The 18,410-nt window shown below is 41.9% G+C and overlaps 1 protein-coding gene across 13 annotated transcripts in view; it reads left to right on the top strand.

Moving 5' to 3' along the window:
- Positions 1–18,410, top strand: part of LOC126872385 (forkhead box protein P1-like) — a 215,616-nt gene that overhangs the window by 174,009 nt on the left and 23,197 nt on the right. For all 13 annotated transcript variants that reach the window (XM_050632271.1, XM_050632277.1, XM_050632270.1 and 10 more), the window contains one exon: positions 17,813–18,403. In XM_050632271.1, coding sequence (XP_050488228.1) covers positions 17,813–18,403 — 591 coding nt within the window. The remainder of the gene's footprint in view (positions 1–17,812; positions 18,404–18,410) is intronic.

Raw genomic sequence — 18,410 nt, 5'->3', positions numbered from 1 at the left:
GATTCCCACAGTACGAAAGTGGCTGCGATGGAGTCGATGTAGCATCCTGGAAATTCCAGCGAGGCCGCGGCCTCTCTTTACACATACGAGCACTCTCACGGGCTGAACATACAATCAACACGCGAGTTTACCTTGAGTATTTTTCAAAGAACGATACCGCCGCGCGCTTCGAGTTCTTTCAATATCGACAAACTTCGAATAACTCGGAGGGGAAACCAGCGGTTATACGGTAAACAATACACACGACGACATTAACGGACCTTCAAACAAACATCCTGCTTTGCGTTCTTCTTGTTTGAGCTCTTTCGCCAGCAGACAAACCTTTTCGTCGAACCGTGGTGATCTTCACGTGCACTGGCTTGCGATAGGAAAAATCGTAGGAAAAACATCGACCCGAGGGAGATTTTTATCTTTGATAATTCCGTTTAAATCGTGGAAAATAGATATGAGAGAAGATGGTTGAATATTAACGCGCATGATAGTTGGAATACGAATGATTCAATGTAAAAAGAAACTTTGTAATAAGACATATTCTTACATTGAGATACTACGTATACTATACATATTTTTGTTAACATACTGGACGACTATAACATACTCCAATCATAATTTTATTCGCGTATCAAAGAATAGTTTAAACAACTTCAAATCTGCCACTGAATAACCTTAGTCTACCGTATCAAAAAATTACTGGGATCGTCTTATATGATACAATAGAAGTAATATTATTAGTAATATTGCACAGGTTGTAATCTGTGCAAGTTATCAATATTGATAAATATCCCTACATAACAGTGACATGGTTGGGAATAAAAGAACTTCCACAAACTACAAGTTATTTGATCATTTTCTTTAGGAAAGAATTATGAAATCATGAAGAAGATGTCTACATCGTGTAATTTGTCAATTTACTTAATAAATTATTATGTAAAGGGGAAATATAAATAAGAGTGCGGTAAACTCCGATGCAGTGCCCCATTACTTATACAATTCCAGGTTTAAAAGGCAAACTGTGGAATTAATAAAGTATCGATCACCTGATGGGTTAGGAAAACAATGGGTTAGGAAGCGTAGATTACGAAAGAAAGTTACTTTGTAGAATTTCTCAGCCACACGGTGAGGAGGTTGACGAAGGATAGTGGCAACTCGGCCAAAGGACACAGCCAGGCGGAGTGAAAAGACGATAAAATGCGCCACGTGTTACCGGGCACTTGATATTCATGCACGTTCGTCCGTAGCACGTCGAACCTCAACTAACGGGTGCCCGGCAATCTAATAAAGATAAAAAATAACGTCGACTTCTACTCTCTTGGACGATTCTCGCGACCCTTACCGGGCCGCGCGAGTTATATTGAAAAATATATATCTCCCCTATGCTGACCCATCCGTAGCCTGCATATAAACTACCCCCTTACGGAATCTGCGAGCAAGCGTCTACGAGGTATTAGAACGCTCGAAATGGTCGCGCCACTCTGTCACGGTCATTCCGTAGATCGTAGACTTTCCCTAACAGTTCGACATTTTCACTTTGGACATTTGCTTTTTTGAATTCACAACGCTGTCGTTATTGATATGTGATTTAGAAGGTAATCGAATATCGAAATATTAAAAAATTAGAACGAGTAGAACAGTGGGTAGGAGTTGCGCGAATAGGAGTTGAAATTTGGCAAGATATTTTCAAGTTCGAAATTCGCAAAACTGTAGATAGCTTTCATGCGAATTATGATATGAAAATATTGAAGTATTAAACGAAGAGAAATTTTGTGATCTAGAAGAAAATGTTCTAAAGTTTGTGCAAAATATCGTGTACTTTTGGTCCGAAATATAACGCGACAGGACACAATAGTAATAGGAAAAAATATTGGAAGTTTCATGTATATGTTACGCATGTTTATAGAAGAGCAGGCTTTGAAATCGATACTTCGCACTTCGAAATATTTCTTACTTTCGCATCCTCCTCAAAACACTCTCTGATTACAACAAATTATCGTTAGTATCTTTACTATCAACATCAACCGTGCACTGTACCAATTTCTTAAATAACTCTTTGATATCTTTGCTATCTTTGCTATCTTCGATGTCCTTAGCCTCCATTCTCGATCCAGAAATAATTTGTTGTACTTTGTAACATCTCTTAAGGCGATCAAAAATCGCAAGAAGAAGCGACTCGAACCGTAATGAAGTAGAAGATAGCAGGACACTGAGAAGAAGAGGAAAAAGAAGGAAGAAGCGACGGTCAGGACGAATGTTGACACATCTGTTCTCGACGGGCGGCGCTCTCCTTTCAACTTCATGGACCGCGTACGACTATTATTTATTTAATGCCTCTTATACCGCGTTACACAACTATTTACATAGAGTGGCTTGGTCTTGGAAGGATGGCAACGTCGTTGAACGAACGAGAAAGAAAGAAGGGGATGGCCATATGCGAGTCTTCAACGCCCACGTATCTCGAAGCTCGGCTCGGTTGTGCTTCGCGAGAGCACGCAGATCGACGCGACGGTGTACATAAGTGTGTACAAACGTGGAGAAACGCGGCCGATTTGTACAAACAATTCGACCCACATTGCCGAACTTGTACGCAACGCGGAATTTTCGCTCGATTCTCCGTATTAACAGTTTCTTGCTTGTTTGCTCGCTGCCCTCTTGCTCCTCCGTACCATTGTTCCCGATATCTATTTCGAATACGTACAGCTCTACCTGCCTCTTCGATATCACGTTGCTGCTCTCTTAGATCACGATTTACCAAGGTTTAATTTTATCTGACCAATTGGTGTGTAAGATATAAGTAAAGATTGGTATATTCATCCAATCTAAATATTTTTGTTAAATAGGGAAAGGTTCTTTTAAGAAATTCCTGGGATTCGGTTGCATAAATTATATTTCTTCAGTTAATGTAACATTTAAAAAATTTTAAAAGTGTGGGTGAAAAGTGTTTAGAAGCGGTAGGAAGAAACATTATACTTTTAGGAAACAGAGTTACATCTGGTATAACTACACTATGGACGTTTAAATATTTATACGGCATTTCAAAGTGTAAAAAGATACTGAATCCATATAGTATGATATTAAAGCATCCAAGATAGAGTTCATCGTAGTCTATTTTAATATTTATTAGCTGGAATCCCTATTTAGATTTTATACGACTCTATAAATTTCTGTTTGAATGGAATTAAAGAAGTAGAGATCGTTGAAACGTTATATAAAAATCCGTAGTCTAAGTATAATGTATCACACAAAATAATAGGTGACTGTCATCAATATAGGAAATAATTTCTAGCATAAAAATTATTAATATCCATGTACTCAACCACTAATTTTACACTTCCTTTTTCGTGTCGCCATATAAATTAATTATCAGTGCCCTATGGAAAGCCAGTAATTCATCAGAATAGATAGTCCTGTAAATTGAATTTTTCGTGCAAAACAAAAGCGCTGTGAGAATGGATCTGCGCGAAGCGTCTCTAATCGCTTGGAAATATATACGTGGGATCTCGCGTTGTTTATTACTCGCCTTGGAATACTCGAAAATCGTATTCGGGGGAAGGAATCGGACGATTCGTTCGGGTTGGAAAAAGGGGTTGCTACAAGCGGAATAATGTTTATAACGCCCCGGTTCAGTGGAATTCGGAATTTGTTTCTTTATCGGCCATAATTTTCTGGAATCTACACACGAATAGGTCCCGCGCGTTGTACACGTAAGAACAAGGGGGTGAGCCGGTAGTTTCGGATACACAGGCCGTTGTATTGAAAAGCGAAGCGTTTCCCCCGATCGTATCGACAGTTCTCGGCGACTCTAAAATTTTATTTGGCCCTCTTTCGCGGGGAAAAATGCTTCTCGAGGTGCGAGCCTTCTCCTTGTAGAACGGCATAGTAACACCCCTTTCTTATAACTCGTAGACTGCCAGATTTTTACGTCGATAATATTAAATAAATATCTCGGGGAATCATTTTTGGAATATCATTGGTAAATCTTATTAACGGAGAAATAGAATGTTGTAGTTTAAAAATTTCACAATGAAATATCATGGCCGATGGAACAGGACAAATTTTGATTCTCGTTCTATCGACACAAAATGTTTCATGAAACATGGACACTTTGTTGACCGATGTTTGATATTAACAACGTGAAACGCGACCAAACACATGTCCCGGTCAGATAGAGGAAAAAAATTGAAGCTTTTTATTCTCCCGGGCGTAACGTTCGAGTGACTCTTATGAAACAAAGTTTAACCGTGTTTACAGGGTGCGGCAGGGAAGCTTTGAACGGCATAAAACGAAATAGCGCTCGAATATATCTAGCATTGTGCGCAGGGGTGTGTTCGTGATAATTTGTTCAGCCAGAGTACATACATAGCTCACGGTGCATGTTCTTTAATTGAGGTGTGTTTACACGCGACGGGGAATTTCACTGGACGACTGTGACTTATCGCGCTTGAACGAGCCTCGATAGGAATAAAAATTGAAACTAATCGATTCTATGATATTACTCGTGCCTCTGTTAGCTATTACATAGTACTGTAATGAAGCACGATTATTATAGTTTTATTGGAAACATGTGGAAAAGAATCTGGAAATGTATATACAATTTATGATATATTTATCGTAAGGATACACTTCGGAGAGATAACCAAGGTATTTTAACAATCAATTATTCCTTACATCAATAGGTCAAAATATTTATTGGAACAATCATTAATACCAATTCCATGTTTCAGACTACTATTCATATGTTCGTAATGAATAATCCGTAACTCTTATGCGCATTTTCAGATGATTGGTCTTAAATTTTATCGATATAATCACGATAGTAGTATCTCATCACAATTTCATATAACACGCATGACAAATTTATAAAAATTTTCTACGGTAATCGTACAAATAATTTCATGAGTCGCTGTACCTTTCTATATTTAAGTCTTCCAAACGTCCCTCACCCCCGTTCCAAGCAAATAAAAATTGAAACTAATCGATTTCCATATTTTGTCCCCTTCAATGCTATGATGTTACTCGCGCGTCTCTTTATGTCACCAAAACCGCGCTTCAAATTCTTCCAAAGAATCTCAGCTTTCATATATCTCGCGTGCTCGCTCCTAAAGACTTCTCACACCCTCGCCAGAGTCCAAGAAGCCGCCTCTTTCCAAGTCAGAACCACGGCGTATAAACTTTTCATCGTGGGTGTCCGCGACGCTTGTAGCCCCCATAAAAAGCAGCAGCGCGAGCAATGAATGATAAGACGTTAAGACGCCCGGTCGCGGGGCCAGGTTCGATCTTTCGTTTGACTCCGCGACGATCCTTTTCGCGGTGGTTGGTTGCCGCGTGAAATAAGAGACATACACGCGGACGCATTATGTGAAAAATATGGTAATAATATTGCCGGGGCCAAGCAAAACAGGCGCCTTGCATATGAAATATGCGAGATCGCGCCTGCAACTCCGACCCCTGTTCAGCCACCCCCTTCTCGTAGTCGCCCGTTCCAACATCTCCGTTGTTCCAAACGAGACACGGACCAACGACAACGATAGCAGCGGCACCTTTTCTCCCGGTTTTTCACCCTCGAGCCCTGCTATTCGCGTTTACTCCTTTTCTCTTTTTAAAGCACCTCATCCGGCGCGATCTTAGAGCGCACCCCGGATTCCGCTGGCTTCGCTGACGGAATACAAATGTGACTTTCGTGTACCGAGACGAGCAAGCCTTCCTCTCGCGACCACGCTTCCTCCTTTCTCGCGCAATTCCCGGCGAATTAGCGAGGAAAAACAGGGGAACCATCCCCTCTGCTGCTTCCTTTCTCCTCGACTTCCCGGCTGAGACGTGATTTACTTAGAAACATCGTCGATGGAAATTCTTTCAACCTAAGGAATTCGTATTTCATTGGCTAGATGCTACGTGTCTTTGAGGTTAGGTGGAACGATGTAAAATTTGTTGGCCGTGTGAATTGTTTTCTAGAGATTCGTCGGATTCATTGGTAATTTAATAATCGTGCGCGATCGTAAAGAAATTGGAGGAATAAATTAACCGCCGGAGGTGAGAGCATGCGGGTATCTTCGGAGGTCCGAACATTATCACCGGACTAGAGTTAAAACGATTACTGTGTTTAATATTCATTTCGTTCGCCGTCTTGAATATTAATGTCGATATTAAAGAGAGGGAAGAAGAATCGGGCGTTAAGGCGCCGTAAGAGTACGAGAAGGGGTGACAGGATAAATGAATGTAAACTAGCGAAACCTCTACTCTGCTTGAAGAAATCGAGCTTGGTCTCTTTGTGGATGTACAACAGATCGTTTCTAGTCAGAAAACCACGCGGAATTCTTTTCATTGCTGCAGAAATCTCTGCTTTAATCGGCGAGCTTTATTTTCGCGATAAATCAAGCTGGCCTGATCCATCAGTTCACGTCGTGAACTTTCATTAGTAAAACAAGCGACCACCCTTTCGTGGTGTTTAAAAGTCGCCTTATACTTTTCTCGACATTTCCCCGGTCGTCCTCCTAATTCCTGAGCTCCGAACAACCTGGCATTTTTCTCACCCCTTTCCGACCGTCCCCTATCCAGCGGCGTACCCTCGCGTCCCGCCGCGTGAAAAATATCGGATAATTTTCCAAGTCGGAAAATCTGCTGTTGCCGGACTTAATTGTATCATCAGAGGAACTGCTTCGTTTCTGGGACTTGAATAATAGCGTACAATTTTTAACCGCGATTTCATCCGATGCCTTAGCCTCCAGCTCGCTTTGGAGAAACTCTTAATTCTTGCCACGACAAATTTGATATTCTATCGCGTTAAGAATTCCAAGAATAGCACAAATGACTATAGGAGTCTTTGAGAAATGAATGGAAATCATTTTGTGAGGTATCAAAGGATACAAAGTACGAAAGTGTAGGAAACTTCATGTTTCGTCGCGAAGAAGCTTTCGGAAAGACTCTTAATTTTCATCGCGGCAAATTTGGTCTTCTGTCGTGTAAAGAATTTGAAGAACGCTGGAAATTACCACAATTCTGTATTAAATTATGAGAGATACTTTCGTTAAGTATCAAAAGATGTAAAGTACAAGTTCGAAGCAAGAAACTTCATGTTTCTATCTAAAGGAGACACCAGAAAGATTGTGAATTCTTGTCGCGACAAATTTGACAGATACTCTGTCACATCAAGAATCCTCAAAATATCACGATTCTTCACAAAGTGATTGGACATACTTTTGTCAAATGTCAAGAGACAAAATATTTTAGACACGAAACTTAATGTCTGGACGTACAAATACAGGAACAAAGTCCTCGTTGGAAGAGGCGACGGGTGCCGGGATTCGAAAAGAAACAAGATATTCCTAGGACGAGGGTGACGATCACCCTTGCGATATCTACTCGTGGAGCACCGGAAGTGAGCAGAGAAGCGTAGGAATGCGAAAGCGACGAGAGGCGGTGGAAAAAAAGCAGCGAGACAGACACGGCGACCGTATGGCACAAGCGGAGAACAGAGGTCCGACGTCGGCCTGACGGACTCTCTCCCGTTTGTGCAAACAAACCAAAATGGACTGCGAATAAATATGCGTCTACGAGCAAAAGCGAACGCCCGTATGCTTGGTCATGATCCGTCCATGTACGAAGAGGGACACCAAGAGGGTGAGAAGAGGGAGAGTCGCGCAACGCGAGGGGGGCGGAGTACGTCGGGGATTTAGGGACTTTAATGGAGCTCGTCTGGCCGCGACTAGCAGAAAAGGAATTCGCTACTTTCCATTATTCACCGCCTTCCTTTCTGTCTCTTCTCCGACTGGTTCTCCTTCTTCTCTCTTTTCCTCTCTCTTTCGAAACGGCAAACTCTGAACTCTGAATTGCTAAAAAGGCATCGATGGCCTCTAAATCGTACCACGTATTGTTCGTGCGTTTCTATCTGTACAGCTTCCCGGCCCCTACGGACCTGAACTTCTGATCGCTGAATCCGAATATTATGCATTTATCAATTATCATTAATTTGTCGATTATCAATGAAAGAATAAGAGGTTTCTTATTTATATACGTATGAAAGCATATTGTATGTAGGTTTATATATATGTATGTATGATAAAATGTCCAATTGGACGAAGAAGAATGATTATGGAATGTGTCAATGATCTTTTTTTTTTGGTCAATCGTTCTCGTCCAAACAGAAGTATAGTCAATTAAAACGCAGATCAGTTACAACGAGATCGGATAATCAAAACTCTACCGCGTACTATGGGCTATTATTTCTTGAAGTATATTTCAGTTTTATCAGATTTTCTTGTCGATGGATTGCTGTTGCGATTAATACAGTTGTGAGTATAAGAAGTTTTGAGACGTGGCGAGACTTGGAGTTGCTACCCCCTGTTTTTCGCTGTCTGGCAAAGAAGCAACGAAATCCACAGTGCAGAACGTCGAGGAACGATGAAAGGTTCTTTTATAATTCAACCGGCCACTAATTGATACTGAATTATTAACCGGAACGAAAGTAAAACACGGTGCGCAGGTTATACGGCGATTGCCTAAGGATGCGCGTAGACACCAGTTTCCGGCACAAAGGGGCCTCGAACATTGTTCTAAGAAAACAACCGTCGTTTATCCAGACGTGTCTTCTGTTTGTATAAACCGTGTCGATATTAATTTCCCATCGTTCTCTCTTGGCACGATTCTTCTGAGACGTTTACGCTCTTCAACTCCTATCTAGGAACTAAGAGTTTACACACCAAGAAGAAGAAACCTGCACTGCGTCTACTATGCGTCTACTATTATATGAAGAAAAAAAAAAAATAGAAAAAAAGGATAAAGAAAAATAGAATCTTACGAGCTGCGTGTCCCATGATGGTAAAGTTCGATTTAAAGTCGAGATCCTTTGTCCTAAAAACAGCAGCTCTCGTAATTTTTTTCCTTCCCGCGTGAGACGCGCGAGATGATTAATAGCGGGAAGACGAAGAGAAGAAGCGAAAGGCACCAGGAAAGAATTGCACGATTACCCGAGTACAAACCTTGGCTGGGCCGCTGATGCAGTGGAGAAATGGGAAAGCTGACTAAGGCAAAACCGTTCTCCAAACCCCTCTAACACCCTGCGCGCCCTATCCACTCTTTTCTCCTGTAAAGTCTCAAGGGTGGAAAAGAGTAGGACGCACGGTTACCACCAAGTGGATGTAATTTTTCCGTTGTTTGATTTTCATTAACGACTGGTAGCCCACAGGCTTGCAACGGTGTGCTTGTGGCCTCCGACGATGGAAGAGAAGATGGGGTCAAGAAACAGGGAAATTATGGGCTACGCCAAACAGATACATCCTTTATTTCATTTTCTTCGACGGGCCAAGTCGGAAATTTCGCCCCCGAGAGAAAACCAGAGGGGGGGATCAAGGGGCGGGAGTGGCTAATGGCGAAAGTTAGCAGCGTACGGGGGAAGAAACAAAATATTTCGCGTTTTATCGCTGCTTGTCATCGAGGGGATGAAGGGTAGAGAGAATCTATCGGTAAACGAGGCCAGAGAAAGGATAATGGAATAAAGTTTGCGTCCATCGAGCATGAAATTGAGTAATCACGAAAAACATACTATTTCGTATTGTTATTCGATAAATCGTGACTATCGGATTTCAGAAGAATTTGGATTTTTATTTAACTTGCGCAAATATTTACACTATTGAATACAGGTAAATACAATACGACTTTATTTATTTGAACTTCCTGAGAGACAACCCAATTTGCAAAAATGTTCGAATATATTATCTGTGTTATACGAAACGTCATAATCATAAAAGTATCTAAACAGTCCATTGTCATCGTATTAAGAAGCTTCAATATTCTGTGGGACCATCTTTAACACCTGCTATATGTTTAAATTACACATGTCATGCGCTAATCTTCCATTAAACATATCTTTAGAGTAAATGCCTTGTAACTTCTATATACATTTTTAAATTGGTTTCAAATTTTACTCATATAATAGTCGCAGCCTTCATTTCATTCTAGTGTTAATGGAATTTCAAAATATTTTATATAAGACACGCATGAAGGATTTCTATGTTATCATCGAGTGTGTAGACGTTCAAATACTTTCACAAGTCACATTTCGTTCGTTCGTATCGGAGAGTGAAGAAAGAAGGAAAAATTCTCGAAGGCTAACTGTGTACCGTGGAGAAACAACGGTGCATGTTCACCGGTGCACGCATAACGAAAATCGCTGAACCGGTGGATGTAAGCAAACCCGCAGAATGCCGAAATTACTCTCTTCGATGCACCCTCTGTCCCAGCTTCCTCTGTTATCCGTTCTCGTTCTCACCCTCCGCCGATCTCTCCCCAATTTTCCAACCCCCTTCGCCCCTTTCTCGTGCTCTTTCGCCACGCGCTCTCTGCCTCTGGACACCCCCGACCTTCTGTATCTCGCCTACCCAGCTGCGACACTCCCAACCTCTATGCGTTAATTCTTGTACATACAGACAGCGGATACCTACGGGAAAGGGTATACTTCTGGCAACGTTTACCTTGCATAATGCCGCCCCAATCTTTGTTTCCTTCTATCCGGTTCCGTTTTACCGTGATCATTCTTTCGCTCGTACGATTATGGTTTCTGCGTTGCTGACTTTATTTTTGTGGTTACAAGGATGCGTATAATTTACTGAAAGAATTTTTATCGTATTAGATCGGTATATTTGAAAAGTTTGAAAATTTGACGAGACGATAGGACTAAATTTTACTGTATCATCGATTTAAAGCACGAATCCCAGAATCGCTAATAATTTCTATCGATTATAATTATAATGAAGCATATCAAAGTAAAAGAAATTTGATATAAATCACGTATATTCAAAGTTTGAAACAACGAATAATTAATACGATGAATAATATAACGAATATTCGTGCGACTTTCATAGTATTCGATATTGATAAAATTTAAGATAATTCTATTAAAAAATTCGAACATTGCTGCAGTTCTCCTCTGGAAAAGAACATTTCGGACCAAAACTAAAATTTACCAAAGAGAATATCTCAGTTCATGAACGAAAGGCTCACAATTGCGCGATAAAAAATTCACCGATAGTGTCGATCTCTTTATTAGATAGAGCAGTCGAATTGACACAAGGTAAAAGGGGATTGAAAGCGAGATCGAAAGCTGAGATCGTACGGACATCAGCGTCGAGCGAATCCTACTAATTGATACCCGTGAAAGGCCGCCTCTGTACATTGTCAATTGACGATTGGAAAAAGACAAAGTCTAGGGGGTGAAAGGCAGTCGAGGTGGGTTGGTTGGGGCCAGCTGAAATGAACCTACGAAACGATAGAACGGGAATCGAAGCTAGGTAACAACACGGAACGAGAAGAGGAGGAACGACTACGACGACGGGAGCTGGAGTTTTTGAGAGGCTGACGAACCAATCACGGGACCATCTATAATGTACACAGGCCGTTAACGATGGAGCCCAGAGACATTCCGTCCGCTTGGTTCTAGCCATTTTCCAAATATCCAGCTGGCTAGTGAGTCGTCCCAGGAAACCTACTACCCCTACCAGGCTTACTCACCCTTTTCTCTTTTCTATGGATCTCTTCCTAGTCGCTGGACCGGCCCGTCCATCCAACGCAGACGTTCCCAGAATCGTTAATTCCTCTCAATATTGCAGAATCCTTTTCGAACAAAGTCATTGGATCATTTAGATGTCCTCGTTTCTATCGAATAGCTACGACCCATCGGGTTTCTGGGAAATTTTCGTATTAATCGGTTAATCAATTTGTTGATCGATCGAGTTATTTTTCTAGTCCAAGTCGTTGAACTTCTTTAATCTTTGCTCGTGTTTCTTATCGATCTGAAAATCGTTATAGGCTAAGGTAGGATTATTTGTGTCAAGCTAAGTAATTTGCTAAATTCGGTTTTCAAAGACAATTTTTAAGCTATCTATATTAGTAGCGGAATAAATAGTAAAATTGTGAAATGTTTTAGTAATTCTTACGTATATAGTACTTCCTCACTGACTCAAATAACCGTACCATAGATATATTCTTTTTCTTTTTATTGAATTTCAAATATACCATATTCTTTCATTATCGTATGAATAACTAATGGTGTTTCGTAATACACAATTTGACCAATTTGTGCAAAGTTCAAGATCGAGTTTTAAGATGTTGAAGCTCAGATGGCTCGAATGTCCTTACCTCTTACTATATGGCTAGGATTGGTTAGAATTTTCAGACGTGTCTGAACTTTTGAATAGCTAGAAGCGGCACAGAAATTAGTAACTTGGTATAGAATAAGGGTAAGGAAGTAATCGGCGATAGTGGAAGAAGAGGCAGACGTGTCTTTCGAAAGACTCGTCAGTGTCCAAAGAGACACGCATAGTTTCTCTAATTCTGAATTATTCGACGAATTCATAGGGACTGCGTGCCGCGACGAATGACGGAAAACGGGACCGGGAATAGGGACTTTTCGGAGTAATTTGTATTCCACATTTCACGTGGAACTGCACGAGGGGTGACGAGTACTCCTTCTCCGTGTCGCGTCCTTCGTCTCTCTTACTTCCCTGCTCTCGTTCACCCTGTTCGGTGTGTTCACACTGCGGTCTGCTCTCACCCGGAGAGAGACTTACAGTCGCACGTATATAAACGGCGGCCAGGGAGTAACGTCTGATTATGCGAACGCATGGCTGGTCGTAACGCGATTTAATATTAAAATATTATGACAAACGTCAACAGGAGGCGGGTGTAAAGAGACGCGTCTCTGATTGGCCGTCGACGTGAATACGAAACGAGAGACGGGGACATCTCCGCGCAACCCTTGTTTTGTACCCCAGGCGCTGCTCCATTTTCGACGCTGTTCGGGCAAATGACTTTGTGCGTTTCGATAAATTGCTCGAATTTTAATCGCCAGACTGCAGACGTTTATGCAAATTTATATTTTTTGAACACGATTAGAGGAATGGAAACTCGAATGTATAGTGATTCTTTTATAATACTTACCTTTGGATATACTGTATCTTTTTCCGTGTTATGTATATTATATAAACATCATTTACTTCTGGATTAGTTTCACAAGGTCAAACGAAAGTTATTCAGCGATTCATCGAAATTGTAATATCTTAGATCAAACGTGTCAAATTTTAACAAAGTTTTCGGATTTTCTGATTTTAGTAGCCAGATGATAGCATGGTGTGGAATCGATGTTATAAAAAATGATTCATGTCTTAATTTTCCTATAAAAAGACAAACATAGACGAAGGTCGTGTTTCTAATGAAAGTCTCGCTTCTGTTATAATCGAAAATGAAATTTTGAACGTTGTTACATAAAAGTTCCTTTCGTTTCTCTCATTTTTTCTGATAATTGATCCAAGACATGTGATATATATGATATATTATTGTAATGAATCGCCGAATAATTTTGGTTTTAATAGATGCAAAGTGGAAAAGGAAAAACATACACGCGAGACAGGTAGATCTCCTTTTTCATCGGTTACAATTTAGGCGACCGATTAAAAACGTTGCGATATGAAGAAATTCCGGGTGCGTTCGGTATTACGATGTTAAAAATCAATCAAACAGCGAGTACGCTCTCGGTCCATGGACAGAGATCCGAGCGGGAATTTTAATCAATACATACATAATAGAACATTCTTGCTATGGCGTATCGCGGCTATGAAAATATCACGGTTAACAGATCCAAAAGGGATGTTCAATATAGAACGTGAGGGAAAACTAGAAAGTAAATCCGATTCGGATTTGTGGAATAAACGGATCGACAGTGCAAATCGCCGAATTTTTTCCCCTGGACAACGCTCTTTCTTTTTTTTCCCTCTCTCCTCGTTTTTTTATTTCTTTCCTGTAACAAGTGTTCCGATGACGTTCACGGCAACTCTCTGTGCGTGCAGTTTAATTGGCGCGTATAAAACGACGCTAAATAAACATTCCAGATACCGTGGCAACGTAACGAGTCGAACATTCACGATACCCTATCGATTTCCGTCGAACTGAATTCAAATTGATCGAATTCCACTGTCCCAAACGCGAAACTATCCTTTCTCCTCAAACTTCTTCTCTTTTAGGCTATGATCGTAGCGGGTCTGCTTTCTGATAAAATTAGTCTTCTGATAACGCCAGAACAATCAGTATATAGATTCGAAGACCCCATGATTACAATGTTCTGTCAAATTTGTCTGAACATTAATCAACTAGATAAATTAAAAAGCAGCGAAAGTGATTAAGACGCTATTTTTTAAATTTATCTTGGAATTTGGTACGAGTTTTGTCATCTTCTTGTAATCAACGAACTTATGGAAATAAGTAATTTGTTTATCGAGAATTGAACATTAACCATGTACTCAAACTGTAACCATGTAATGAAACTAAGGAACGAATATTCTTGTGAGTATATTCATTTCCATCTTCAAATGTCTCGTTCAGGCCTCCGTTGTAACCACAAGCTACATCTTAGCTACATCTTTTTTCAGATACTTTATTTCGCAGTTCCTTCAAACACGTATCCGCCGTAACCATAGCCACAGACATATCAATTCGCGAGGAAATTATCTTTCGATTCCGAGTACAAATCTCCGAATGGTATTCTCCTCGCGACACTCTCGTCTCGATTCAAATAAACAAGCAATCGCCGCAACCTCGAATGTTACTTCTCGCCATCGAAACGAAGCTCGCGTCAGGCTGTCGTATATTTCACGAAATGTTGGGTGACTCACGACGAGTGCCATGGGAGCGGCACTGTGCGCAGCCACGGATAGTTTCAACGCTTTTCAAAGACAGATGAAGCGGAAGACGAAGCGGGAGAATCGAAGAGATTTCAACCAAAGGGGGGAAATCGAAAGTATAAAGACGGAAACCGAGGTCTCCGGAGAACTCATATACACAGGCTAGGCGGGGGCGTACAGTAGTTTGGTGCGGTTCTCTCGGGGCGTAGGGAGAGGTCAGGGGAGCTGGAATAAATCCAAACAGTAAACAGAGAGAAAAAAAAGAGCAAGAAATATATATCTATATATACGGATATATATATATATATATAAGGATCGCGGGGGTGGATGGTTGGTGAAAATCCTAATATATAAAAGATATGAAGGTCTGGTGACGACGACGAGACGGCCATGTAGCAGTGGAGCAGCGCCGGGACTGAAGTCGAAGGAGCCTTCGGGATTCAAATAAGTGGCGTTACGGTGGCCAGGGAGGGAAGGAAAGGGGTCGAAGGAATCTGAACAGCCAACAACAAGCGCGGCTCCCCGACCTTTATTTAACCTTTTCTTAAAAGAGTCTTAGGAGTCCCTCTTATCTGTAGTCGATGGCCCTTCAAAGTCGGCTCTTATACTTTCATTCTTTCTGTACCCTTATATTTTTTTCCTTTGGCCCCGTTCGTGTACACACGTCGAGCTTGCTCGTCGTTACCCCTCTACACCCCACTCCGCACCCCCTTGGCCCCCATTTTTTTCGTGGGCTGAACCCACCCTCTACTTCGTTTCGCCTGCGATTTTTCCACCCCTTTCACCCTATGGTGACACGGCGACGTTGGACGTTCAAGATTCTTCGTTTCTTCGTTAAAACAGAAGCAATCGAAGCGAGACAGAGCGAAGAGAGATGAATAAGAGAAGGAGAAACGAGCTCGGTATTAATTAGCGAATTAAAGGATCGCGATCTAGGCGGGGCGGTGCGTCTCTGGCTAAAGTGGATTAAAACCTCCTGCCGATCGTTGCTTTTCATTAATTTCGTTAAGTAAACGGCCCTGTCGCTCATGCTCCTCGTCTCTCGAATCATTTTTTATTGTTTTTTCCAAGGCGACTGAGCCGACTCCTCGGGGACCTCGTTTCGAAAAATTCTTTTCCCGTGGAATTTCGTCTCCGTCGAACGGAGAAACGTCGTGCGTAAATCGACGAACCGGACGGGAACACAGGACGAGCTTTCCTGAGGAGAATCAGCGTGGATTTTCCAACGGCGACTCCTCCTCTGTTTTTCCACGACGCGTTTTTTCCTTTCGCGTCGGTCCGCTTCGAACTTCGGAGACGAAACGCAACCACTCCTGACTAAACACTGATAACGCCCTGCGCCTCCACGTCGGGACTTTCTTTGCATGTTATAAACATACGTAATCGTACACAAATAAGATTAGCATAGGACTCGCGGATCAACCAAGAGACACACTCGCTTTTCACGCTCGAAGAAACAATCGCGAGGCTGACTTTCCATACTGGGAACGAGAAAAACGGTAGAGCAGAGCAGAAAGGAATTCGTTTTAAATTTATCTCTGACGGAACTGTGTCTCTCTGTTTCTTTCTCTCTGACTTTCTCGCTCGCATTTGCCATTCTACGAAAAGTGCGCGCGCGCGCCTGTGGTCCACCAAAGAACGACCTTCGATCGCGACGCTAGTTTTCGGGATTCACTATGCGTTCTCAGTTGTTCTGCTCGTCAGGAATCGTCTCCAGGCCACGCGGAGATGCGGTTTCGAAACAGGCATTCTAAACAGCCTCTGCACGACAGAGGCGTGTTTGCTTGTTTCGAGGAATCGAAAACAAGTTCCGATGCAACTTACAAACAAGTCGAGGACATTTCTACAAACACGATGAAGTAGGAAAGGAAAAAGAAGCCGAGCCATTGTTGGCTGGTATTCATCCAAACGATTAATCCTAATCGAACGATAAATTGAATGTGGCGCGGTTACATTTACTCGCGAGATCATTTCGTAGACTTTTTTTAAATAAGTATATTGCAGAGGTTTATCGACGAAGAGTTTCTGTTACATTACGATACGTTTGTTTTACATTTCCGTAAATGTGACAAAATTTTTCTCCTTTTGCGTCGGTCCGCTTAAAGGAGGAATGGAAGAGCAAGGAGGGAAATTGGAAAAGGGAATGTAAAGTTGAAAGGCAAGAAGGGATGGAAAAGAATGGGGGATAAGAGATAAAGGAAGGAGAAGATAAGAAGGCGAAGAAAAGACGGAAAGAAATAAAAGAGAATTAAAAGGTAGGGGAGGAAGTAGAGAAAGAAGGATATAAATAAAAAAAGGAGATAAGGGAGGAAGGGAAGAAAGCGAAAGGAAAGAAAGAACGCTACGTGGCAACGTATGATACAATTTTTGGGTTGTATGATAAACTTAGGTATGATAAATTTTTCAAGAATTTCTGTCGTTGAATTAACTGGTTCCTTCCACGCCATTTCGAAGAGAAACTAACAAAGAGCGGAAGACGAAACCAGTAGCACAATGTTCCGCCTTTACACTCTGCAATCTACTTGATGATAGAACTTAATAAAACAAATCTCGCTGCGTAAACAACAAAGTAAGAAGATTGGAGTCGACGCGATTCAGACAACACCGAGTTTCCATCTCGGTGTTCTCGAAGCCAACCAATCATGACGAAGGATACCAAGACGTCTCGAATACCATTAGATAAGATCAATATTGCTCAAAACACGGTGGAAGTTTAACGCGCGCACATTACACGGCATTTATATCATGAATATTCCGCCCCGGGGCTTCTTCTTCCCTCTTTTCGTTCTCGCCCGGTTTCTTCGTCCCTTGCAACAACCATCTCTAGCAACCCTTTCTTGTTATCTCGCGTTTGACTTCGTACAACTAACGGTGTCGCCAAAACAGAAACTCCTTTATCTCTTATTAAACGAACACCGAATTTAAATTAATCCAAAAACTTATCGTTTGTATCGTTGTTGTATCACAAAGTAACTTTAATGTAATTTCTATATTGTAAAAATCCTCTGGAAAATTCGATAGAAAGAATTAACTTTTATGAAACAATCAATCTTTTTATTGAAAAAAAAGTAAAAAAAAGAAAAGAAAACAAAATCAGAGACAGCTCGCAACCGACTTTGATCGAGCTCTCGATCTCCATTTTCGTATTGCAGGCTACTTCGCTGTTTGCAGCCCTGAAGCAGCAGCAACAGCAACCACGCGACAGTATTCCCTCGTCGAGGGAACGCGAGAACCGAGAACGAGATCGGCTGTCGGTACGTAGCCGCGAGAACAACCGGAACGAGATAGGTGGCGGCGTGACCGAACAATCACAGCAACCACAACAGCCACAGCAACAGCAGCAGCAACAGGAACTCACGATCGAGTATCAGAGCAATGGAAAGCTCAGTCCCGCTGGACACACAGTGACAGCAGCACCCATGACCCAGCAAAAGCAACCTATCATTACGCAGCAATCGCAACAGCCGAGTTCGGGGGCGCCTGGTCCCCAACCGAGTCCTCATCAAAGTCCACAGGCCCCTCAGAGGGGTTCGCCGCCGAATCCTTCGCAAGGTCCTCCACCAGGAGGACCGCCAGGGGCACCACCCTCGCAAAACCCCCCGCAAATGATGCTCAGCCCGGCTAGCGGCATCCATCAGATGCAACAGCTGCTCCAACAACACATACTCAGCCCTACTCAACTGCAATCATTCATGCAGCAACACTCACTCTATTTGCAGCAACAACAACAGCAACATCATCAGGTAATCA

The sequence above is a fragment of the Bombus huntii genome, chromosome 13 (genome assembly GCF_024542735.1).
Source record: "Bombus huntii isolate Logan2020A chromosome 13, iyBomHunt1.1, whole genome shotgun sequence".
Lineage (NCBI taxonomy): Eukaryota > Metazoa > Arthropoda > Insecta > Hymenoptera > Apidae > Bombus > Bombus huntii.
Note: the sequence above shows the minus strand (reverse complement) of the source record. Positions and strands in the feature narration are given on the sequence as shown.